Below are 25,473 nucleotides of genomic sequence, written 5' to 3'. Positions count from 1 at the left end.
GTTATGACAAGTCTATTTATATTGGCCTGTGACCAGATAGAGCCTTGCTATATTGGGAGCCATTAGCTGAGTGTCAACATTGTTTTGCTTGGGATCTTGTGCCAAGAAACCTCTGTGCTGTTTGTGTCTAATTTCCCTTCAGACAGACAGAGGACAATAAGGTGTTAACTCGTGCCAACATGATGGAAATTTAATGGGCAATTACTAAAGCACAAAATCTGAAGAAAACTAAAAGAGATATTGGTAGGTTGATCATCTATGAATGTCATATATTTAAGAGTACCTATGTGTATTTTCTACATCTCTCATTACCGTATGGTCCAGTATTTATTGGCGCGCCACTTTGTGTACATTATAATACAAAGATTAACAGCAAATCACATACCGTATTATAATAAAATAGAAATGTGTTTAACGTTGGCTCATCTGGATGTGTTAATGAGTCCATTCCTCAAATGTTTATGTGTAATCAATAGATTTGTGTTGTCGGTGAGAGAGAGACCAAACCGGAAACAGAGGTTGCAGTGGAAGAGAGTGTGACAGAGGGAGATTGGAAGGGTAATTTTTTTTTTTTTTGTGTCTTTTTCCAGTGTCACCATGGCAACAAAATTGCGTTAGATTCCATTTTACTCACTTGCTCTCAGTCATTCAGAAGTCCAAATCTGAAACAGGTTTTACATGCATGGCAGCAATGATGTTTCCTTGGTGAGTCAACAAGTACAAACTAATATGAAACAGGTATTTTGTCGTCCAATTTTCCAACATCCAATTTCTTTACAACAGCCCCTACCTGCCAATGTCAACTAAATATGACACTCACCGTCTCTCTTTCTCTCTCTCTCTCTCTCTCTCTCTCTCTCTCTCTCTCTCTCTCTCTCTCTCTCTCTCTCTCTCTCTCTCTCTCTCACTCACACACACACACACACACACAGTGTAACATTCAATAAAGCATACACTTAATCATGGCTAAGGATGAAAGCAATCCCAGACATGAACACAGCCACTCAGACACCTTCTCTCGTCCTCTCTTTGCCTGTCTCATATTTAACAGTCCATACTCTGTCTTTCATTCAGTCTAGGCTCTGCCTTTCCCTGCACCCCCGTAATAATCATTTTCTCAACTCCAGTTCTCTCTCTCTCCCTTTCCCTCTCCCTCTCTCATCTCTGCCTCCAGAGAGATGTTACCATGGAAACTGGTTACAATTGAAAAGTTTGAGACATTGCATTCGGCATTGGCATAATGCACACATGGATGGACAAATTATCTCTTGCTCTCACATGGACACACTTTGCTTATTCATTGTGCCAGTCGAGCTTCCCGTTTGGATTGCATTGGACACTGTCTTCAAAACGTATACATTTCTGGATATTCTATACAGTCTGTACACATGTTAAAAGACAGGTACAATATACTGGACGGAATATCCACTGTTCAAATGCCACCAGGGGCACACAGAGCAAAATATAAATAATACATTAGTTAAGATTACAGATAATTACACCTCAGCAGAAATCTTATCTGGCAGCGAGGGGAGGTGATTAATGTATAGTCAGAGGAAAGTCTGATAAATGGCTGCTTGTTAGAAGGTAAATGGACGAGGAACACGAGAAGGAGAGTATATAAAACAAAAGTGGACATGACAAATGCAGGGGCCACGATGACATTGACTCCTGCACTCCTGGGAAAAAAAAACAGTACGAGGGCGTGTTGTGGTTTGTCTAGACTGTGAGTCGGCGTCTGTGACATGATCAAACGTGCGTGTTTTGTGTACATATGTTTGTGTATTCTGGAAAGGAGAAGTCTCCTCATGAATAAAACAGAGCATGCATAACATCTGCATATCAACCCTCTCTTGGCGATTAGTGAGTCTAACTCACAAATAGACGAACCAACGTTTCAGCCAGATTGGCTAAATGTAACTAACCAGGCTGGATAGACGCTTATTACTGCCACTCTGAGAAAGAAAGCACATTCTGTACACCCAGTCATAAACACACACAAGCACAGGCATCCACATGAACACACGCATGATAGAAAATGCACCTGTTCTCTGCACGGCTGCTTTTGAAACAGAAACATTTGGGACATGTGCAAGGAATGGCAGATGTGATGACTGCAACAGATACAGAAAAAGCTTGCATTGCTTGGCATGCAGATCACTCATTATCATTTTAAAGTGCTGCGCCAGTCCGCCCCCACCCCCCACCTACCACCCCCCAACCCAGATGATAGGACACAATCAAACATGCAAACAGGATGGAAGCCACAAGCAAACAAAGACGGTCCGCATGGATGTTCACTCGGATGCACACTACCCTTCGGAAGACACGGGTGTCATGGCAACGAGCTCAGGCATCTTCAAGTGCCACAGTCTCAATCAAAGAGGAATAGGTTGGATTGACGAGCAGGACAAACCCATTGGACACGATGTTTGTGCTTGACAGTGAGCTATGAGGTTTCCCTCATAGGAGGGGAGAAAGGTGGCTTTCTAAAAGACGGTTATTAATTCTCTGTTTGGCTAACAATTCCTCTGGCCAATTACACAAAATAATATTTTGCATTTACAGGAGACAAGAAAGTGTGTTGTTAACTCCACCGTTTATGGGTCAGTGTCATTGGTTTAAAGAACAATGTAAGTTAGCAAGTAGAAATTCTTCTTCTGAGTTTATTTGACTGAAATGCATCACAATGTATCGGCCGTTCCATTATGCTTTTTTCAAGTTAGGCTACATAACTGCACTGAACACTGACAAAAGGCTGTCTAGTTGCTCTCTATCTGACATTGATGAATGTACATTATAAGCCCCTTCAACACTCAATACACCCACAGAGTGTGACTCATAGACACGCAAACACACACACACACACACACACTTTCTCTCTATTTCTCTCTCTCCCCCTCTCACTATATTCTCCTAAATGTCTAATGTGAACGCTTGCTCTCAGGTAATTTTGCTCGCTGCTATTTCAAAGGAACGGTGCTTCAAGAATGCCACCTGGTGGAATGTACAGGATATAGCCAGAGAACTCTCATAGAGCCATGTTCGTGTTTTTCAACCCTGCTAAAATGGTATCCATGTGTCGCATAAAACGCAGTTATAAAACTGAAGTCGAATCGTACATTTTGAAAACGTGTCATTATTTATGAAATAATTTCTGTCATTCAAAGATTTTGATTAGACTTGCCAAATAAAGAAAATTGAAAATGTCCTTGGATGTTTCGTTAAGTAAGGCTATCCCACAATGCCTTGCATCGACTTCAATCTATGGCGGATGTTATGCACCATGCAGTGCGCTGACCTATCGAAGAACTATTGTAAACAGCGCGTTTAGAAATCATACAGTTAAAATAGTCGTTGTCTTAATATAAATAGCTTATTGTCTAGCGTGATGAGCAACCTACGCGTTATTTTCACTTATACTGCACTTTTAGGTTTAGCTGGCATGGGCTATGCAATGTGGGCAGCGGTTGCACCTGGGGAGGAGAGGAGAAATCAGTTGATAAAGGTAAGTTGTACACGTACCTAATGAGCGAGTAAGTCAAAATATTAAGCTTTGTATAAGGCCTAACATATTTTTGTGAGCTAGTATGATTAGCAACATGTGCAGTCTCTAGCCATTGTTGTCACATCGCACATTCACGTGCACTCTTTTTGCAACTCTGATCAGAATCTTCCAGAGTCAAACCCGGTGAGAATGGAGGAGTCGAGAAGGAGGACCGCGCTCATCATGCAAGTGCTTAAGGAAGCTGCTGAGACGCCTGATAATATTGCCAGAGGAACTGGGGGGGCGCAGAAGTAGAGCTACGGGAAAGACGACCGGTTTCTCTGAAGTCTGGTGGAAAGAGACTGTGTCAACTACAGTGTTCTGATCAATGACTGAAATGGTCTGAAATAACTAGTAATGACCTTGAACTCGTTCCGTAAAGAACGACACTTTTCTCATTGGTGTTAGAACGGAATTGAATGTTGTGGAGCACAAGTGTGTTCAGTTATTGCTGAGTCTCTTAAGAGAATTTATATTTCAATCTAGAACTGTCCCACCTGAGTTCTCTATGGTTATGGCCAACTACAAGCATGAGATCTTTCACGAGTCACAGGCTACAAGTCTGTTACGTGCTCAAGTAGAAAGGAAATGTGTTCAATAAAGGGATATGTCTATTTATATTCAACTTTCCCGATTCGGAAGTTTGATTGTCATTGCAATGTATCTACGTAAATTAAATATGTAATAACACAACCTGGTGTAATCCCGTATTCCTTTTGCTTTTGGATATGAAAATATTGTTGGGACATGAAGATAGCATGTCTGTTGTAGGGGGGAACTAAAAGGCGTTCTGCACCCATTTCCGACCGGTTACTACTGCCCACATTTTCGGTTGTGTGAATGCTTGATCTGAAGGTTGTGTGCAAATTGTTGCAGAAGGTTCATTCGCTTAAAATCAATGCAACTTCAAGCCAAGAATCTTAAATGACGTAGGGTTAGGGCCTTATGGCAAACTAACCAAAAATATTCCGGAACATTGCAATTAGCTAACGCAGTTGATCTGAGCTTACCATGGCGACACCACCCGTGGCCACGGCATCACCACCCCCAATATCACCGGATTCAAGTCGGTTGTTTGGAAACTGTTGGAGTTGTCGGGCTGTCACCGGTGGCGGTTTGTTGATGTCTGCGGCATATGTATTCCAAGCTGCTCGAAATGTGATGAAACAAGGCGGAACAACATCAGTGGGAACTGTCGCTCAGATAACTTTCGCAGCAAGTGAGTCAATAGTTAGTGTTGTGTGATCCGTTCTCGTTGTTAGCATTGAATGTGCATCTGTATCGTATTAACATCGACGACTCGAACCATTATAGGTTTGGCTGCTTGGGGAATGGTGATCATTGCTGATCCGGTGGGGAAATCGCAGAGGAAGACGTAGAGATGTGAACGTGCCATTTTCCAAGCTTTGTCACCACCTTCAAGTCTATCTGTATTCTGAATTATATTTAAGAAATTGTAAGAGATGAACTGCAATAAACAAATGTTGTCTACACAATAGTCTGTGTGTTAGTTGTGGTCGAGGGCATGCAGGCGCAAGGGAGGAACTTTCAATCATATTTGTAGAAAACCATGTCGGTGGTAGTGTTGTCAATAAAGCTGGGGGGAACTTTAATGACGTAGTTCCTGCAACGATCTCCCCTCACACAACCTGTCCGACTGGAACCAAGATGTCGCTCTCCTTCAACCACCGCGTTTCAATGTTATGCAGAGCGGCTAGGGCTTCATTACAGCTGTACAGACATCAGCCGAAGACAACCAGCAATGTCTCTCAATTACGAGTAAGTTCGAATGTTGTTTAAAATATTGGAGATCTGCTTTTATTACCTACGGTAGCACAGCATTAGCAAGCTAGCGCGTTGCTACCTACCTAGCTCACTAACATTGTTACCCTGCTACGGTCAGCCACCTATAGTAATGTATGCGGTTTGTTAAGAGAATACATAGGACCATTATCCACGTCTTAGCTAACGAGTTAATATATATGCATTTAGCTAGCTATACTTACAAAATTAATGTCTCATCTGCCAATTCAGACAGTGTGTAGCTCAGTTGGAGAAGAGAAGCATAAAGTGGAGGAGTCGGCAGCTGAATACAAATTTGTAGAAAGACTAATTCCACCATCGCGAGTGCCCTCTCCACCTAAACGCGATGGTCCTGCCCCGTCAGGATGGACACCTCCAGCAGGTACAGTGGCGACTTGTCACCACTAATTGGTTCAAGGTTAAAAAAAAAGACTGGAGAAATTATGGATGTAATGTATGTCATTGATGATTTAGGTTGGTTATAGGGGCTGATCTGTGGGAATCTGTGAAGATGTGCAATAAGGGTGTAATAATGGTGTTTACATCAAGTGGTCTAAATGTCTGTATGTGTTTCTCACAATCCGTTAACTAGACATTACTTTGTTCACTCACATCTGTTTACAGAGGTGGTTCCTGCGTTGCCGTACATGATCCGCCGCTCGCGCATGCACAACATCCCTGTGTACACTGACATCACACACGGCAGTCGAAGAACGACACTCTTACGCAAGGTAGAAGGAGACATCTGGGTGAGTTAATTAGGAGTCAAGCAAATGCCAGTTTGAAGGACAGGAGATAGGAACTTATGTTTTGTAGATGGTTTTTGCAGTTTCATTAAGCAGTAGTTCTCATTGTTAGAGGTATATCTTTAGTGAATGTTCCTAATGTCTCACCAGGCTCTTGAAAAGGATGTGAAAGAATACCTCAAAGAAGTTACTGGCAAAGACCTTCCAACACAGGTCAATGAGGTGACCATGACAGTTCGAGTCAAAGGCCACTTTGATCAAGAACTGAAAGAGTGGCTGCTGAAGAAGGGATTCTAACAGGATAAGTGGGTCAGTCAAGTGAGGGAAGCCCATTGCAAAGTCACTGCAATTCTACAGTAACTTCTCAGTTGAAGAGACGACTTCATGATTCACAGACGTAAACATTAATGCTGTCAGACATCCAACTGTTGTCTGACTACAATATGAAGCTTGTCCAAGATGTCTAGAAAAAGTATTTATATGTAACACAACAAACAAATGTAGTTCAAAACATCAGTTGTCTTTGATATGTTATTTTATAATAAATACATACCCCGTTGCAAACTTCCTGCTTTCTAAGAGGATTCATTGCTGGTTCTAGAGGGGGTGGGGGAGCAGATAGGGGCCAGTTACTTGAAATGTTCACCAATACATTTAGTCACTACATTGCAGGCGTTAATATGCAACAGACCATTTTTTAAAACATTCTACTTTACATTTACGTTACGTTTTTACAATTGCATTTCTTTTTGCATTTCTTTATTCGCATCACCGAAATGTCAGATGAGGTTAAGAAATGTTGGTGTGCTTGGTATTGAGTCAGAGTGCAAAGGCCTTGAATTTCGATGAATTTCTTATGTCAGCAAGAAACTGCAAAAAAACACTTTACGTTTGCATTTATTTTACAGCAGTTTGACGTCATCCAGATCCAATTTACGACAACCACAAAGACGACGTGCGGCAAAACACATGCGATCGTATGCTCTGAAAATGGCCACGGAATAAACAAATAACCGAAAACCTTTAAATATAGAACGTTCTGACTACATAACTGCTGTTTCTTGAAGTTACGTTCATACCATGGATTCACAATTTTAAGGTAGGCCTAGTGATTAGATCGCTGCTATCGTCGAATTGTTTAATAAGAGTACAACACAAACGTTATAGCTAAGGAACTTGATGGCAACATGTTATAAGCAAATGCCAACCACCATAATTTCTCAACGAAGTTCTTGTCCCTTTTCAGAATCAAATAGAGCGCCACTAACTTTTCAATCCACGTTAACACGTCTGTTTTAAAGACACCATGAATCCAGTTCTACGGCAGAAAATCCCCCCGAACATAAGGACATTATTGACAGACATTAGACCCCGAGAACAACATCACTGCAGCGAATGGACTGAAGCTGAGGCTGGAACTATTACAAGAGGTGGGATTGAGCTCCCAGCCCGAGGAAGCGTCAATCAAGATGAATTTTTGACTCCGGCAACCGACTACGGGAAGGACGGCGCGTCTTCTGATAATGCATGTGTCGAGACACGAAGGCCTGTGTGCGGGCTGTGTTTATCCCAGCTTTCCTGCTACACCTGCCCACGTTGCAACGTACCCTACTGTAGCCTTGTGTGCTACAGAAGTACAAACCACTCGGTGTGTTCAGAGGAGTTCTACAAAGAGTCTGTGATGCGGGAACTGAAGGACACGAATGAAACGGAGAGCGAGGGGAAGAGAAGGATGCAGGAGATTCTTCTGAAACTGAGACACGCTCCAGATGGGGCCGAGGGAGTGGAAACATGTGGGATGAAGGAAACGGAGGATGGCTGGGATGCTGCTGAGGGGGAGGATGAAGAAACCACACAGGCTCTAGAGCTTCTGTCAAGGTTAGCTGAGATTCAGTCAACTGGTGATGGGAGTCCTGAAGAGATTGAGGACATTTTAATCCGTCTGAAAGAGATCGGTGAGCTGGGCGAAGGAGGGGCTGACGGAAACAGCAATGAGGGAAGCGAGGATGAAGAGAAGCTGGATTTGGTCGACAGGCTGTCTGGGTTGGACATCCAGACTGTATCTGAGGAGGCCCTTTGGAAGTGCCTCACCAGCCAGGAGAAGGACCAGTTTCTGAGCCTGGTGAAGGGGGGGACGGTGGGGGCGCTGGTCCCTCTGTGGAAGCCATGGTGGGAGGAACACGAGGAGGGCGAGCGGGGGGAGGCGCTCGTGGAGCTCCTGGAGGAGGATTCAAGCGACCTGGAGGAAGGTGCTTCAGCTGTGGAGGGAAGGGGCTGTGCAGGAGATGTAGAGGACACACAGAAACAGGAGAAGGTTTTGAACGAGCCAAAACGAAGGTCAGAAAGCCAAAAAGTCAAGTGGGCAGATGAGCTGTCTGAGAGCAGAGGGCAGTTAGTGACCAAAAATGGTGACGGCACACAAAACGACAAACACAACGTTGTCAGCAGTGTCTTAAGATCTAAACCAACAACCGGTGTGCCTCCTGTTAACCTCCAAATCCCTCCACTGAGTTCACTCTCCTCCAATCCATCCCCGCTCGTTTGTTACGGCCTGGTCAACGTCATGTTCGGCTACACGTTCGCGCTCCGTCTATTCAACGGTGACTTGGAGCCGGATGTAACTCAGGAGTTTTGCCAGACGATCCTAGCTGTGTCTGAGTCTCTGAGCTCAGGCCGGGTATTCAACTCGGTCCAGGAGGCCCTTGAGGGTGGACAGGCTTCCCTTCAAGCAGGGGGCTACTTTGTCCAAGAGGACCCTGGGGCTGGAGACAGGGCTGTGGAGGCTGTGGCTCATATTATGAGTGGGAGGAGTAGCCAGGACCCTTTGGGATACTGCCTGGCAGCTCTGAGCCAGCTCAGCTCAGCCCTGTCTCAGGCCAGGGCAGCCCTGCCCAAGAGAGGGAGAGACGGGGATACTCGACGGAAATATTTCCTGGCCGTGAAGAAGTGTGAATTTTTTCAAGCTTGGGTGTCTGAGAATGGCCAGTCGCTGTGTCAGCTGGCTGCGGAGTTGTGGCGAGAGCAGAGGAAGAGGGAGGGTGGAAGGAAAGCTTTGGAAGGAGAGAAGAAGAGAGTAGAAGAGAGTTGGAAGAAAGGAAGAGGGAAGGGTGTGTTGATCGAAGAAATATGTTAAAAGTTTTCATTGTGACATTTTTTTTTTATTTGTTCATTGCTTTGATCAATTCACAATTCAATAAAGTTTCAGAAATTATCCAGGCCTACCCTTCTGTTTATATGTTCCAGAAACCCCTACAACTCCATTATTATGTGTCATATACTCTATACCAAACTAAATATCATAGTGCTAATGTATGACAATAAAAAGTTACAGAAAAAATGTCTCTTTATTTAGGCCCCGGTACAATGTAATATTTAAGAAAAATACTATACCAACAGGTGGTCAAAACTTAGTCCAGCCAATGCACCTTTTTCATCACAAGGGAGGTGGAGAATGTACACATTGAAAGGTTCAGTTGATCAGGTTTTGGAAAAATGCACTTAATCCAAGACGTCATGCCGAATCTTCCTTGACGGTGGGAGCGACACAGTTCAGTATATGTACGGAAAGATCCGGAAGGGCACTCGTCTGCAGTAGGTGTCCCAGGCTAGGCCGTACTTGGCCCTGCATTGCCTCTCATCCCGAGCCTCGCGGTGAATCAGCAGGATGGTGAAATACACCACGTAGAAGTAAGGCAAGAGGTGGGAGAAACCTGGAGAGATGAATGGAGCCAACCTGTTGTATTATGACTGGGATGAACTTTTATTATTCACCTGTGGAAATGTCACACGGTGTGGCACATCCAGTTATGGGGGACGACAGAGGTGAGATGCTGCTTACCACACGGTAGAGACCATGCCAAGGCCATGAGGAGGTCACCAAGGTAATTGGGGTGTCGAACAAGACCCCACCACCCAGACACCAACAGGCGCTTTCCTGTTGCTGTGGCGATGGTTTCCAGCTCTGCAAAAAAAAAATATGCAAGGGCGGAGAGTTAAGTTGATATTTTTTTTTCAGTTTTGGCAGCCATTTTAAATAGTTAAAATCTCTAAATATTCAAGCTCCATCTGCTGTTTCTGCTGGACCTAGATAATTCTTTCTCCAGTGCCTCATTCGTCCTTACACTGCACACATATTATGCACTTTGATACATTATGAAGAACATGCTATGAACCATAGCCAATAATAAGATTGTTGTAGCCGTCGCTATGACCCAGTTCTCTTTTTTCTCTCAAGACTCAACAGCTCTTAGAGAGGGTACTGATTCCTCTGGGCCACGCGTGACAAATAAATAAATACATGTAATGAACAAGTGTCAGGGAGTTGGCTGACTTGCAACACTGGGATGGGTGGGGTCACGTCGAAACTGATTCTTCTGAGAGTTGGATCTTCGGAAAATAAAATATCCCATTCCTAAAGAGGGTAAGATACAACAAGATTAAATTACTTTTTTAATAGTCTATGAAAGAGAGTCTATACAAATCTTAATAAATCAATCATTGGGGCCAGCTATGTACCGTTCAGTGCTACTATAGCGGTGGCCATGAGAGGGGTCAGGGTCTGGGGGTGGACGACGAGGAAGGCTGCTTGAAGACTGTAGATGAAAGGAACCCAGGCCAGGTCCCCAAACGCCAGCATGAACCCAAAGCCATCATGCACAATGTCCATGGTGGTCAGAATCGCCTCCTGTAGAAATAATCACGTGTTCATTTAGCCGATGCCTTTATCCTAAACTGATGTTGATTAGGGTATTTGATCCTGAGACCTCTCGAGATGCAATGAAATGCTCTACAGACTCAACACAGTCTGTGTAAGGTCCTCAAGGATGCAGATATGGTAAAACTATAGACCAGGTATTCTGAAGTCCATTCCTGTGACTCACCTCATTCCACAGGGCGTCTGCTACATACAGCAGCTGGAAGATGTTGACCAGAATCATGGCCAGGGATGGTGAGTCTCTCAGCTCCACCTCTTTCATAAGCATCCCCAGGTTGACCACAACCTGACAGGGGTAGAGTTTAGGGTCACCACTGGTCATTTGGTCTCCCAAATGGAAACATTACACAACCCCTTCAAACCGATCAGTTCAGCTATGCAATAATATTTCATAAAGGATGGAATTATTCACCTTAGGAGTTTAACACCCCCTTTGAACTCACCCAGCCAATCAGACCTGGTCTTAGCTCACAGAAATATTTCAGATCGAACGCTCCTATCCGGGGGTTCAGCTCGCGTCCCATGAAGAAGTCATACAGGGGGTTACCTGGACAGGAAACCAAAAGTGTGAGAACAGGAAGTGGATATATATATATATTTTACATTTTCATTTAGAAGATGCTTTTGAATGCAAAGGAACATACTGCGACCTCTTGATCTGCAGTCAAATGCTCTACGACAGAGCCAAGCCCATCCCATTTACAACTTATTTCACCATTTTACTGAAACGTTTAGTCTAGTTTCTGACCTGTGTTGCCCCCAAGTGCGAGGGCCGGGGCAGAGGCCCAGAAGGAGCGGATGTAGAGGTACAGGGAGAGGAGGAAGGAGACTCCGATGGCGCACACAGCCAACGGCAACATCAGTTCAAACAGATACCCCAGCGGCATGCCCAGCCATAGCAGCACAGCAAACAGCCCGGCGCTGACGCAAAGAGCAGAAAAACCTGGTGGAGGAAGAGAGAGAAACCAGCTGGTCAGGGATAGGTGGTCGTATGTGAGAGGAAGGAAGGGGGGGGGTAAGAAGGGGAGAGTTAGGACGAGGGTGGGTTAGAGCGAGGGTTATGTATTGTGTGTGCGTTTGTGTGGAGTTTGGACTGGGTGGAAAATCTGTTGTACGAAAGCTCTCAAGGCTGAAGGCCAAGGACATCTAAACAGATAAAGAGCAAAGTAACAAGTCAAACTGTAATACACATCAATCTGATCAATCTGGAACGAAAACATCCACACAGAAGGTGCACTACGGCAAACTGCCTTGATCTGGTACTGAAGTATTTGTCTGGCCACAGCAGGGGCTTTGTCCAAGACCTACCTTACCGTTTATAGGGTACTTGAGTCTGGATCCATCCCTCAGAACCAATCCCTCAGAAACCTGCAAGAAAGATCATGAAAACTGTTAGACGCATACGTACAACATACAATGTTTGGGACAACCTCGTTGTTATGATCAGTGACCTATGCTCTTTTGTAAAGCTCTCTCTTGGAAGTCTCTTTGGATAAAAGCGTCTGCTAAATGCACGACTGTAAATGTAGTCCCCTGAAGTTGTCTCGACAAAAAATAGGCATACTATAAATACAATGCATTATTTTTTATCATTATTATTGTCGATTCTGGGATTCACTCTACAACATCTACACTAAAGGTGTACAGTGTGTGTAGTATGTCAGGATCTCTGAACCAGGTGATTATTCACACCTTTCCCATTGGTAACATGTAGAGGAAGCTCTGGAAGACCACCCAGCCCAGGATGAGGACCAGGGCCAGGGGGTCCCATAGCTGGCTGGCGGGAGGCAGGAGCGGGGGCCACTGGAGGATGCTAGCGCTCGGGGAGCGACACACACACAGCAGGTAGAGGACCGTGAGAGGCAGGAAGACTGGAATACAGGTAGCACCTTCACAGGGGGAGAGAAGCAGAAGATGTTTTGTAATATGAGCCTTGGGTTTAATTATATGTAATATAGTGTGTTTATTCAGACACTATCCATCCAAAGTGACACACAGAAAGGGAGTTTAAACCTGGCACTCCTTGGTCACCCATCCCTTGTGTACGTTTAAATTGATTCTTATTTTATGACAACACATTTCTCACCTAAAGTTCCTCCAAATTCCCTCTCAGCTGAATGTGATTTTTTTTGTGTGGGCTTCATGTTCCGTCTCCTGTTGGAAAGGCAGGGGCAGGGAACACGTGAAAAATAGGAATAGCACGAAAATAAATAAGCGTTGTAAAATCTGATACTCTTGTATCCTGAACGATGATTATAATAACATATTGTAAAAAGAACACTGAGGCACTTGGGTTCAAATTCGATGTTTAGCAATATATAATTCAGAATCCCTCTGAAATCCGATTAGAGACGCAATGTTCATAAATAAAGTCAATGTTACATTCAGCATGCATATTAACGCTACTGTTATCGTTTCTCACCTTCTTTCTTTAGCTGGGCGTCGCTGTCATCTCCGCAAGTTTGGTTTCACGCCTCTCGCCCGAGGACAGTCCCACTGTGCATGACTCGTCTCTCAACCAATAAGATCAAGTCTTGGACATCAGATGAGTGTGGAGAGGGGAACCTTTAACCAATCAAATGATCGTTTTTTCCCGGAAACACCTTTTTTTTTTTTTTTACAAACACTGACTTTCACAATAAATGTACCTGAACGGTTGGCGTAGAATGTATACACACCTGAGAAACATGCTTCTACAGCTAAAAAGCTTAATCGTGTTAGACTAAATTGTGTCTTTCTCAATATGTACAATGTTCCCTGTCCAGAACATAGTATATTTAGTTGAATAATACTTTGGAAGAATCATGTCAACGATCCTACTGTTAGATAGGCCTATACTTTATTGAGTACACACACAGAAAAGCATAATCTTTTCATCAATAATCATTATTTTGCCAGCAGGATCAGTGCAAAATGAAAACAGAAAAAAGTGGAATGATTAAGAGCATACATGAGGAAGAGAACAATTTTTTTTGTCAGTTTTGATTTAATAGAACTTTTCACAAATCATTCATACTATTTAAATATAGCACCACCTCCATAACTTGCCTCCCTGTCCCAACATTCAAGAGTGTCCTAAAACATGACATCCACACAAAACCTTTCTGAATAGCAGCCAGTGTATAACACAGTCTTCACCACTCCAGACAAGGCCTCTGAAAGATCTCGCCCTTCGACCTTTAACCCCTCTCACAGATGACCTCGATGACGCTCTGCTCCATGGGGGCGGGGTCGAGGCCGCGGTGAGCGGTGCTGGCCACGATCTCGTCCAGGAGGAAGTGGACCAGGTTCTCGTCTGAGACAAAGCGCCACAGGTACATCTGCAAGTAGTGGCAGTCCACCTGGATAAGAACAATACATGTGTTCACCGAGGAGACACTTTTCAAGCAATGTAAAGGGGGGTATTTGGATCTGGGACCTCTCGATCTGCAGGGGACTGCTCTGCCCGCTGAGCTCTGCTCCGTACCTGGATCTGCTGCAGGCCGTAGCGACCGAAGGTGCGCAGACGGACGCACTCCAGGAACGTCTTCAAGCTGATCTTGATGATTCCCGTCAACACTGAAACCTGAGAGAAGAGATGACGTCAGAGACCAAAGGTGTTGGATGGAAACATGGTGAATGACATTCAATATTTCTTCAATGTTAGAAATGTACAATAGCCGTGATAGAAAAATACAACAGACAAATACAAACTAAGTCCAGTTTTTTTGTGTGTGTGGTTAACTAAAAACCTATTCTTGGCTCCTACCTTGTTAAACTCTACCGGGCTAAAGATATCAATCCTTTCTGAGAACAGCTTGTGTATGTTGCTCAGCAGATTGGTATCCATAGGAGCACTGCAGAAGAAAGTCATACAAATATGAAATAGCAACAATTGAAATCTAATTGTTTACAGAATAAAAACCAAGCAGAATGGGTTAGTAACCTGGGCGTGTAGCTGGGAGCGTAGCGGGCCTGCTGTCTAGAGCTGCTGTACACAGAGAAGGTTCTCTTGCTGGAGTCACTGCTGTGGGCCTTCCTCACACCCTCCTCATACAGCAGGCCCACCTGCAGGGAGTACGGGGGCCAATCAGGACGCAGCACAACAAGCGGAGGGTCTCAACATTCAGCCAGTCAGGAAGCAGTAGCACACGTTGAGGTTGCTCAGAGAGTCACATGATGCGATGAGGAAGAGTTGCCGGCTGTGTGGATGAGAGCTATACCTGCACGTCGATGGACGTGGTGTCCTCCACCACCCTCTTCATCACCGCTCGCACGTTCCGGGGCTCGATGGTGTTGACCCAGTCCCTCGTCTCCACACTCTTCCTCAGCATCTGTGAGATGATCAGGCCCTGAACCTGCACACAGAGCCAGTTGGTGGGTAAGATAACAGCCCTGTTCGGGCTGGGAGGAACTATGGTCCTTAGAAAAACGGAATAAATGTATTTTCTAGTTTCAGGTTTATTTATTATTAAGTACATTTGAATTTTTGGCCTTCTTCCAAGTTTCCTAGCAGTCTGTCCTAATCCTATTCATGCATAAATCCTAATCCTATGTTGGTTTAATATTCTTAACAATGTATATAATAGATAATGACTGTAACCATGACGCACCTTGACGTAATGATTCAGCAGTTTCTGTGCTGCCTCACGAGCCTCTGAACACAAAGCTGTTACTGCGGTTACAGGACTGTGATGCTGAGGGAGAGGAGCAAGACATTAAACACACAACATTCCAGTCGTGACGTTGTTTTTACCTCCTTACTGAGAGATCACAGTTGAACTGTTCTCGGCAAACAATACAGACCTTTCCTTGACTCTGACAAGTGAAACACTGTTACAACCACACACTTCAGATCCTAGATGATCTGCTATTTCTTACCACACGCACTAATATGCGTATATTCATAAAAAAAAACAAATCTAGGGAAACTTCAGATCAAGAATCTTCAAAGTGAAGCGTCACCTGCACGAGGAACTGCTCGTCTGTGAGAGTGAGGATGTAGGAGATGGTGGAGGTCTCGTAATCCAGACAGAGCCGAGACAGGAGCAAAAGGAGGGCGGGGGGCGTGGACCCCCCCCTGTCCCCCGCGCTATCACAGAACTGGCGGGACGACTGACACACAAACTTGATGAAGCTGACCACCAGGCTCTCCCGCACCCCCTGGCTGCAGAACTCCCCCTGCAGGACAGGCAGGAGGTAAGCAGGTGTGGTCGCACAACATTTACATTTAGTCATTTTAGCAGACGCTCTCATCCAGAGCGACTTACAGTAAGTACAGGGACATTCTCCCCGAGGAAAGTAGGTTGAAGTGCCTTGCCCAAGAAGGACACAACGTCATTTGGCATGGTTGGGAATCAAACCAACAACCATCTGATGAATAGCCCGAATCCCTAACCACTCAGCCATCTGACCCCCGCCCATAAACTATACAGAGTAGACTGGTGAGTGAGGCTAGGAGATGGTGTTGATGATGGGGTGGTGAGGGGGAGGGGAGGTTGGGCGAAGCTGTTTTTGCTATTTATACCTGCTCTAGACTCACTCTGAACACAGACGTTGGAACAGGAGAAACACCACACCAAGATCTGATGGCACAAATCTGAAAGCGCTTCCTAACTACACAGGTTCAGCTTCGGCATCCGTGTCCTTACCTTGAAATAAGGCTTGTTCGAGAAGGTAATGTCCTTCGCCGTGAAGAGGTGCACAGACGCCAACACAGACTTGATCTGGTTGAGAATGGAGGCAGACAGGGAGGAGAGCAGCTCTGGCAGGCTGGTGGGGTTGTCTTTCCCCATGGATGACCCCCCGTGGCCCCCCACCCCCGAGGCCCCGCCCACAGACAGCCGAGGTGCCGCCAGGGCCTGCCTCACGTCAGTCAGGCTGTCCAGGTAGAAGCTCTGGAGGGCCGCGAGGTACTGCTTGATACGCTCCCTGGCCGCCCGCACCACGATCTCCGTCCCCTGGCTCGGCACCTGGGACCCGGGGAGGAGCTTGGTCACGGCCTGGAGCCGGCGGTGGAAGCGGTCCAGAGCGCGGACCAGCAGGGAGTTATCCCCGACCCCTCTCTCCTCCTGGATCCTACGCTCCACCAGGGAGAAGTAGCGGGAGGCCAGGTTGTCCACGAAAGTATGCAGCTTGCCGTTCGCCATCCCGGGGATGTTTTGGGACACGAGGTCACCCTCTTCTGGACGGTTGACGAACAGCTCCTGGTAAGAGGCGATCACCAGGCACAGGCTGCTGACAAACTCGTTGCAACCTCGGTCAATGAATTCTAAAATGTCCGTCCGGGAGCTGGGAGAGGGCAGGGCGCTGGCTCTCGGGGAGGCGCTGGAGGGAGACCTGTGAGAGGCCACGGCGGGGGGTTCGACCACGGCGGCGGCGGAGGGGGGGGGAGGCTGGAACAGCTCCGCCTCCAGCCCCAGGAGGTCTGCTTCCAGCCGTGACTGGGCGTGGCTCAGGAACTTGTCGCAGAGCTCCTCGGCCGGCTCGTCCAGCTGCAGCAGGAGCTCCACGCACTCAGACAGGTCCTTGGAACTGGAGCCTCCGTCCCTGCGGACACAAACCACACGGCGCCTTCATCTGGATTGGGATCGTTAAAACAGATCGGAGAGATCCCCTCCTACAGAGACGGCTAGAGGTGCAGAGAGGGGCAGACCATCCCACAGGCCGGAGAGAGAGACCAAGCCCTACCTGAACTGGAGAGAGACCAAGCCCTACCTGAACTGGAGAGAGAGACCAAGCCCTACCTGAACTGGAGAGAGAGAGACCAAGCCCTACCTGAACTGGAGAGAGAGACCAAGCCCTACCTGAACTTCTGCCTTAGCTCCAGAGCCAGCTTGTCCATGATGTCGTGGCAGTCGTCCTGTATGCCCCTGAAGGAGGGCATGTGGCTGTACTGCTGCAGGACGCAGCGGGCTCGACGGTGGGAACTCACGGCCTGGGAGTAGGCCTGCATCTCCAGACACTTATTCAGCCTGGCCGGGAGCTCAAACAGGAACTGCAGCTTCCTCAGGAGGGTGTGCACCCCTGGGGGGTTAGAGGGGAGGGGAGGAGGGGGGAGAGGAGGTGGAGGGGAGAGGAGGGGTAGAGAGGAGAGGAGGGGTAAAGAGGCGAGGGGAGAGAGGAGGGGAGAGGAGGGGTAGAGAGGAGAGGGGAGAGGAGGGGTAGAGAGGAGAGGAGAGGAGAGGGAGAGAAAGCAAGGTTATGGGAGGGGATATTTGAACTCAATCTGCAGTCAAATGCTCTACCACTGAGCTATACCCATTAACAAGATAGTGATGGAGATGCATACGAGCGTGAGATGCTTGCTTGTGTGGGTTTCCTACCTGACAGTTTGGTGATCTGAGCGTGCTGATCCTGAAGAGTCCCACTGATGCGGGCACTGAACTCTGTGATGGCGGCCATGTTGGTGGTGAGGCAGTCCATCTCATCTTCCATCTTCTTGAAATCATTCTTCATTTTCCTGATGGTGTCTGGTGAGGACAAGCAGGGCAAGATTTATCACAGGTCAAAATCATAATGTCCAATATTAACAGTGAAAAAAGAAAGAAAATAAAAAGATAATGGTTGGGCTGGCGATGTGTCTTCTCACCAGTAGCAGATATGAATTTGTTGTAGTTCTCATACACCAGAGTTTGCATGTCACTGTCCAAGGAGCGGATCTGCTTAACCATACAGGTCTCCTGATCCATTAACTCCCCAAGAGAACATTCTCTCCTCAGCTGCAAACACCCACAAGAAACAATCAATGAACAACACAGTTGGCCTACAGCTTGTCTGATAGCTGAACCACCCTTGACGGGCTACTTCACTGTCTGCATCTCCAGGTGACGTTACCTTTCAACCAACTACTAGGCCTAGTGTGGCAACATGGAACATGGAGCATATACGGCTTTAAAAAAATAGTGAACAAAATGCAAAAACACACGTCTCATTTACCTTGTTGAGATACACGTCAGGATCAAAATGTGGCCCGTTTATATCGCAAGGATCTAGCGACTCGGCTTGATCCACGGTCTTTCCTTCCTCATTCAGACCGTAATAAAGCTTCAGCATGCCGTGCACTTTGCGCTTCCGCGCTGCGTCGGAATCAGGAGAGCTCGTAGCTGCAGAACCTGTATCTTTGTCCATTTTGACAGACTGTCGGTTTGTACAATTAGATATGAATCCCGAAAGAGTAGTGGATTCAACTGACAGCTCGCTACCACCCGGCTAGCCTGGTCAGGAAAGCCACATCAAATCAAATCGAGCATCCGGCAGAGCTAGCTACCGCGACTCGGAGTAAACATTGTCTTTATTTCTGCTTTCTCTCATTCTTCCAGTAGGGGGTGGAAGTGAAGTAGCCTACGCCATACAGTTTCCACTGACTTTTTATTGTTTAAAAATGTTTACTTAAAATGACAGGAAAATGTATAACATAACAAACAAAACCGTATATTTAACTATTTAATTCAAACACAGTGTTTCAGAAAGATTAGTAGAAAGATGTGTTAGAAATATTTATCGTGGGTTGGACAAGACACTGGTTAAATATGGTAGTGCATATAGTGTTACAGATATTACAAAGGAAAGATTAACAGTGAAATCACAGTCTCGATATACAAAGAACAAGAGGAAATAAAACTTAATGACAAAAACACTGAAGGCCAAAGTGACCCGTCGTTTTACCCAGAGAGACAGCTGGACAAGCTCATTACAGTCCCCTAGAGGCCAACTTATTACAAATAAAAAAGGCACTTGGTCTTGCTATCCAGACACTGCAAACTGGAAAGGATAAGGCTTTACATGACCTATTGCTTCATATGTACGTGAACATGAGGCAAAACGTGAAAGTGCGACCACATCAAAATGACACAAAGACTTAGAAATAAAAATGTACACAATATTTAAATGTATCAATAGTGCAGTCTAAAATACTGAAAGATGGGATTGTACAGAAAGTGAACCTATCAATTTTATGGGTTTCTCTCAACAAAACATACATTGAAATTGCATCATTCGAGACCATGTTTTTTTTGTAGCTGTTAGTTGAACAATTCAAATTAATTTCATAAAAGACCACATTCTTCAGTTAGTAAACTTATATTTACATTAGAGATGTTATATTGACTGACTGAAATTATCCTTCTGATTGAACCAAACTTGAGAGATAGCACCTGTTGCGTAAGTAAACATACTCGGTGAGTTGTCATTAACAAGCTCCACTAATAAAATGTGCAATATGGTAGAACAGGGAAGCTACCTGCTCAGAAACAGACATGCAAACACGATCAAAACCAAACAACTTAACTGACTAAATAGTTTATATCTAGCAGTGTTTCTTAACCCTGTCCTCAAGGACCCCCTCTGTCCTGCAAGGTTTAACTAGATCAGGGGTGTCAAACTCCGGTCCTCGAGGGCCGCTGTCCTGCATGTTTTAGATGTTTCCCTGATCCAGCTCACCTGATTCTAATGAATGGTCGTTATAACAACCCATTTAATTGAATCAGGTGTGTTCGAGCAGGGAAACATCTAAAACATGCAGGACAGCGGCCCTCGAGGACCGGAGTTTGACACATGTGAACTAGATGTTTCCCTGCTCCAACACACCTGATTCAAATAAATGGGTCATTATCTAGCTCTGTAGAAGCCTGATAACGAGCATGCATTTGAATCAGGTGTGTTGGAGCCAAGACATCTAAAACATGCAGGACAGGGGTTCCCTGAGGACAGATTTAAGAACCACTGATCTAGAGTAAGGTTGCACAGATAACAGCAAGTCTTTACAAAAGTTGCACAATCATGATTTGTCCAGCCATTCCATAATATTCTCCCCATATTCATGTTTGGTTTCTCCATGTTTTGCATACGTGATAGAGGGGATACGTTTGCACTACTCACGGAATCCCTCTTTGGGGGTAAATTACGTGCAATCACCAATCCTTTCTGTAGGTATGGACGCCCATTATCCCAATATTCTCATATTATATTTATACACACACACACACACTTCTGCATAAATACGTATTCACACTTTTGTCCCTCAATTGGTCCATTTGCATTATATCAGGAGTTCAACTCTTAAGCTCCTTCCGTTTCGCCTGTGGGGGAAACCAAGTGTTTCCTACGTGCTCATGTTAGATCTACTGATTTGTGATTACCCTAAAAACAGAGGACATCTTTGATTTGTCCCACATGTCCCTGCATGTCAAGGCTTCAAGGTCTCCAGACAGAGTGAGGGTGGAGACCAGGACCAGCCCCAGCCTCCGGCCTCAGCCCCCGGCCTCAGCCTCAGCCCCAGCCTCAGCCCTGCTCCAGACTCTCCGACACCTCCACAGCGGAATATGTGGGGGCCTGGGCCTGTCTGGTGAAGAAGGAAGCAGCTCTCTTTGGCTTGACACGCTTAATTTCCTTACCTGCCCAGGAGGAGAAGAAGAAGCCACACAGGAATAAATTAAATGTCTACATAGCACCAAGTTTGAAACAAAACAATTACAGCTTATCATTTAATCATTTAACAGACACTTGTATACAAAGGATTAGAATGTAGGTTCTTTGATCTGCAAGAAAAAGGCTTTAGCACTGAGCAACACCCCTTCCTACTTAACACTGTGGTTTACAAATCAGAGAGCGGGCGAACAAGCAAGAGAGAGAGAGAGAGAGAGAGAGATGTGGAGAGTGTATGAGAGAGAGAGTGATGCCGTAGTGAGTCAGCGAACGAAAAGAAACCCGCGTCCAAACAAGTGCCGCAGCTGAGCCAACCACTGGCTCGATGACTCACCGTTGTCCACATAGTCGATGGTGCTGAGAGAGTTCACCCTGCTGCACACCACGCTGCTCTGCCTGCGCAGCTTCCCCCGCCGTCCCCCCCGGCCCCCCTCGCCTCCCCGTTCCCCCGGCGACGGAGCCACGCCGTCCTCCTCCGACACGGCGGCAGCCTCGGACGTCGAGCGCAGCTCCACACAGAACTCGATCAGACCGCTCATCAGCTCCGCCTGGAAACGCACGACACGGGGGAGGTCATGTGACAACTACTGACCAATGACTTTCCTTCAAATCCCCTTCTGTATGTCGCTGTGGATCAAAGCCTCTGCTCGACGAATACAACGTACATCCAGAAGACGCTTGTATCCAAAGCCAAGCACAGACGGGGGATTTGAACGGTATACGGTACATCCAGATACATGAACTAACAGCGTCATGCACAGCGTGATCCTGAGGGTTTGCCTGTGTACTGGTCTGCAGTGTAGATGTAGGACCTGTTTGGAGTAGATCTTCAGTAACTTGTTGACAGGAACGCCTGCGTCCTCCCCGTCAAACTCCAGCCACAGGATGTGGGAGTCTCCTTCCCCCTCAGGGTAGCTGTGGTCCCAGGACAGCTCACTGAAGCGAAGACCTAGAAGCACGTGCTGACCGAGATAGCGTCAGGGTGGAGAGAGGGAGGGGGGAGAGAGAGGGAGGACGTGGAAGGGAGAGAGAGAGAGAAACAAGGAAGGCCTTAATCATGGGAGTGAAAAAGGGATGACATATCATTTAATCTGTGACCTCATCTATTCCTCACGCCCCCCTCCCTCCCCTTCCTCACCTTCTCCTTCAGGTCAATCACATACACGCCCTCCAGGCTAATCCCCACGTTCACCGCTTTACGTCCAGACCTCTGCAGGAGTCCCTGAACAGGTTTGTCAATCTCCCCAGCAAAGAAAGCACACCTGCAAAACACAAAGGTGTTAGATAGAACTACCCCCCCGCATATAAAACACAAGCTTATCCTAACGATTTATTTTCACTTCCTCTGAGCAATTAACAAAAAAAGATTAGGCCCCGCCCCCCTTCCTCCATACCCCCCCGCCCCCCCCCTCTCCATACCCGTAGTAAGGCAGGGAGTGGCAGGTGCTGAGGTACTGGCGCAGGTGCTGCGTGGGTTCAGGGGGGCTCCCTGCCGAGCCTCGTATCCTCTGGTACTCCTCCAGCAGCTTCTTCTCCAGCTCCGCATGCCGGCTGCCCTTCCCCCAGAGGGAGGAGAACAGGCCCCCGGCCACGCCCGCCACGTGCACAGGGAGGAAGGACGACAGCTTCTTCTCCCTGAGGGCCCACCCAGAGACGAGGGTTACGTTTGGGACTGACCAAAACTAGAGCTATCCACCCATAAACAAACAACAACAACGACGATCTTAACACCTGCTTTGTTTATTTTTTGGTAGAAAAAAAAACGTCTTATTTTCAAGCTGTTTTGAACCAAAAACGACTTGGAAATACCACAGCGTGTGACAACAGACGGGCGTTACCTGACGACGGCGGCGGCTTTCTGGTTGTCCAGGCTCGTGCCCTCCTCCAGGGCCAGAGACAGGGCCCCCAGGCTGGTCCAGTGGCCAGGGTCGCAGGGGTAGCGCCCCAGGAGGATGTTCCCCCGCGCCTCGTCGTACAGCAGCCTCAGCACCCCCTCATCTTCAATCTGGAACCAGGGATGGGAGATACACACAGCAGACACCAGGCTTTGATTACATTACCGACATTACCGATTACATTACAACCCTTTGGCTCACAATAAATCTTGTATTTTAAACTGTATTGGGGATGCGAGGGAAGCACAAAGCTGATGTTTGGTCGACACAGTTGTGGGAAGGATGCTAACTGTACCTGTAGTTCTTTAGACTTGGGATAAAACACATTTCTTCTGTACTGCAAACAGGGTTCATCTAAAAGTAGAATAAGGCAGTGTAAACAAAAGGATATTACACAAACAAAAGACTCATATTCCACTGCTGACAGATGCACAACAAGGATTAGGATTAGAGTGGACTAACCAGGTCATACGGACTGTGTGTAATGTGGCAAACAACATTTCTAGAAGAAAATGAATCCTCAAAATGGACAAGGCTAAACCCTCTAGCAGGAGAGAGAGAGATAAGACCTGCGAGGCCACGGCAGCACGCATGGTTCCCCCACAACCAGGCAGGCAGACGGGCTCACCCTCTGATATGTCCTCCTGCGAGGCCTCGGTGAAGCGGTACAGAAGGTCCTGCCACTGCCGGCACAGTTTGTAGGGCTGGTGCTTCGGTTTCAACTGCAGTTCTGAGGGAGGAGAGGAAAGAGGAAGAACGAAAACAAGATGGCGGAGTTTATTTAACCAGGAAGAGGGTATTTACATGCACGCTAAACATTAGTCTCTCACTGTCTGTAATCAGTTTGGTTATGAATAGCGAGTCGCTGTCATTCTGAAACATTCGGACAAGTCAGCCTCAAGAGGTTGAATTACAGATAAATTACACTGTGCATCTTCGATGAACAACAGTAAAAAGTTTCCATTAATACCACATCGTTTAAAAAAAAAAAATTCTAACAGCATCCTATGGTTTTCAAACCACAAAAAAGTACTTCAGAGTGGTCACATCAGTTTAAAGTATCTGTATGAAAGAACCGTTATTATTACCGAGCAGGGGGGAGCAGAGCCAGAAGGCAAAGACGTCCTGGATAGCGTCTGGAATGTGGAGTGCCTCGCGGACACTGCGACCCAGCTCGTGTACACTCACACAGCCAACTCCCTCCACACACAGGTGAACCGCACTGTCTCCCACTAAGTAGACTAGAACATCCTGGGCTGCAATGCAAAGCACACACAGGGAAACGATGACACAATTCATAAGAATAGCAGGCTTTAGGATTACATTCGATGTGACCATCTAGGACTACTCTTGAGGTCTTATGAAAACCTCCGAACTGGATGGGAAATTCAAAGGGTTGATTTTCGAACCCTTTCCCCGAGTGACTGTTCACTTCCAGTGGTTGTGTTTTTCCTGTTCGTCAGTGTTTGGTATTTCATGGACTGTGACGAGCATGACCCGCTTGGAATGGAGATATGCGTCTTAATGGAAATTTCTAAGGTTAAATAACTAGAAGTAGGTCACTTTCAGTTGCATACACGCCGTAATGTCACAGGTTTCAGCCTTAAATTGTTCTCGACCTTAGCCAACACAATAGATTGTAAACAAAAGCTGGCTAACCAGCTACACCACTGACCGCGGGTGACGGATGAGGCAACGCTCCCTCTTTGGGAATGACCGTCTGATGATTCCGGGGCAAAACCACACTCATCTCCTTCCATCTGAAGCAATAGTCAAAAGATTAAGAGTATGTAAACGTTAACTGACATGCATGTTAATCTAAGCAAGATAAATGGCAGACGCTGCTCTTAAGAAGCACTTTCGGATAACTCTGGAATGTAGAGCTAACGTTAGCTGGCTAGCTAGCAGTAGAAGTGACAGAGTTTATTTTAGCTTGCTAGCAAACACCAATGCTGTGGAGCAACACATTTCTCCCGTTTACCTTTTGATGAAATAAAAGTAGTGTTCAAAAATGCGTAAGAAATGGTTAAATATGTATTATGTTTCTTTCCCAATCTGTAAAAAAAAATAAAAATAATATCAACAATTCCCTCATACACAAACAAGTCTGGTCAAGCACCGCCAAATGTCAAGACTTAGGATAGCTCCCACTAACGTCTACAGCCTCTGGACGTGCCCACGTATGTCACATGGGGTACGCACGTTTTAGGCGCCGGCGGAGACCGCTTTAATATATATGGGAGGAAAGAGATGTCCAGTTTGCAATTTGTAAGGGTGGAGCAAGCAACTAATAAGTTGGTTGACCAGTAGGCTATACACTATGTGTTAACTAATAAAACTATGTGAAATAATTACTTGTATGGC

The 25,473-nt window shown here is 46.2% G+C and overlaps 6 protein-coding genes across 8 annotated transcripts; 3 read left to right on the top strand and 3 right to left on the bottom strand.

Annotated features, from left to right (window-relative positions):
- Positions 1-3,247: 3,247 nt before the first annotated feature.
- On the top strand, positions 3,248-4,240 carry uqcc3 (ubiquinol-cytochrome c reductase complex assembly factor 3). Its single transcript, XM_084698857.1, has 2 exons — positions 3,248-3,508; positions 3,671-4,240. Exons 1-2 carry the CDS (start codon positions 3,392-3,394, stop codon positions 3,800-3,802), a joined length of 249 nt encoding a protein of 82 aa, XP_084554983.1. The 5' UTR covers positions 3,248-3,391; the 3' UTR covers positions 3,803-4,240.
- A 931-nt stretch (positions 4,241-5,171) lies between these two features.
- mrpl49 (mitochondrial ribosomal protein L49) lies at positions 5,172-6,663 on the top strand. The gene is made up of 4 exons (XM_084698856.1): positions 5,172-5,326; positions 5,582-5,732; positions 5,975-6,099; positions 6,247-6,663. The coding sequence occupies exons 1-4, from the start codon at positions 5,216-5,218 to the stop codon at positions 6,391-6,393; spliced, it is 534 nt and encodes a 177-aa protein (XP_084554982.1). The 5' UTR covers positions 5,172-5,215; the 3' UTR covers positions 6,394-6,663.
- Positions 6,664-7,041: 378 nt separating this feature from the next.
- znhit2 (zinc finger, HIT-type containing 2) lies at positions 7,042-9,307 on the top strand. 2 transcript variants are annotated; one of them, XM_084697921.1, is made up of 2 exons: positions 7,042-7,195; positions 7,398-9,307. In XM_084697921.1, the coding sequence occupies exon 2, from the start codon at positions 7,403-7,405 to the stop codon at positions 9,227-9,229; it is 1,827 nt and encodes a 608-aa protein (XP_084554047.1). In that variant the 5' UTR covers positions 7,042-7,195; positions 7,398-7,402; the 3' UTR covers positions 9,230-9,307. The 2 variants fall into 2 exon arrangements, with proteins under 2 accessions (XP_084554047.1, XP_084554045.1); XM_084697919.1 differs by having other exon boundaries at positions 7,343-9,307.
- Positions 9,308-9,421: 114 nt separating this feature from the next.
- Positions 9,422-13,364, bottom strand: tm7sf2 (transmembrane 7 superfamily member 2). Its single transcript, XM_084697923.1, has 11 exons — positions 13,233-13,364; positions 12,897-12,964; positions 12,503-12,699; positions 12,124-12,178; positions 11,559-11,753; positions 11,254-11,357; positions 10,977-11,096; positions 10,612-10,780; positions 10,427-10,507; positions 9,935-10,057; positions 9,422-9,806 (listed from the first exon to the last, which is right to left on the bottom strand). Exons 2-11 carry the CDS (start codon positions 12,952-12,954, stop codon positions 9,646-9,648), a joined length of 1,263 nt encoding a protein of 420 aa, XP_084554049.1. The 5' UTR covers positions 12,955-12,964; positions 13,233-13,364; the 3' UTR covers positions 9,422-9,645.
- A 412-nt stretch (positions 13,365-13,776) lies between these two features.
- On the bottom strand, positions 13,777-19,101 carry vps51 (VPS51 subunit of GARP complex). 2 transcript variants are annotated; one of them, XM_084697918.1, is made up of 12 exons: positions 18,728-19,089; positions 18,381-18,510; positions 18,115-18,261; positions 17,596-17,815; positions 16,441-17,338; positions 15,755-15,970; positions 15,403-15,486; positions 15,013-15,147; positions 14,736-14,857; positions 14,559-14,646; positions 14,277-14,375; positions 13,777-14,151 (listed from the first exon to the last, which is right to left on the bottom strand). In XM_084697918.1, exons 1-12 carry the CDS (start codon positions 18,917-18,919, stop codon positions 13,990-13,992), a joined length of 2,493 nt encoding a protein of 830 aa, XP_084554044.1. In that variant the 5' UTR covers positions 18,920-19,089; the 3' UTR covers positions 13,777-13,989. The 2 variants fall into 2 exon arrangements, 1 of the variants encoding a protein (XP_084554044.1); XR_014755132.1 differs by lacking the exon at positions 14,736-14,857 and having other exon boundaries at positions 14,112-14,151; positions 18,728-19,101.
- A 120-nt stretch (positions 19,102-19,221) lies between these two features.
- Positions 19,222-25,290, bottom strand: frmd8 (FERM domain containing 8). The gene is made up of 11 exons (XM_084697922.1): positions 25,091-25,290; positions 24,785-24,869; positions 24,198-24,365; positions 23,738-23,839; positions 23,405-23,463; positions 23,053-23,219; positions 22,634-22,849; positions 22,353-22,476; positions 22,027-22,176; positions 21,549-21,762; positions 19,222-21,183 (listed from the first exon to the last, which is right to left on the bottom strand). The coding sequence occupies exons 2-11, from the start codon at positions 24,867-24,869 to the stop codon at positions 21,071-21,073; spliced, it is 1,398 nt and encodes a 465-aa protein (XP_084554048.1). The 5' UTR covers positions 25,091-25,290; the 3' UTR covers positions 19,222-21,070.
- Positions 25,291-25,473: the final 183 nt, after the last annotated feature.

Source organism: Hypomesus nipponensis, chromosome 5 (genome assembly GCF_054491055.1).
Source record: "Hypomesus nipponensis isolate SF chromosome 5, ASM5449105v1, whole genome shotgun sequence".
NCBI classification, from domain to species: Eukaryota; Metazoa; Chordata; class Actinopteri; order Osmeriformes; family Osmeridae; genus Hypomesus; species Hypomesus nipponensis.
This window is presented reverse-complemented; position numbering and strand designations above follow the sequence as displayed.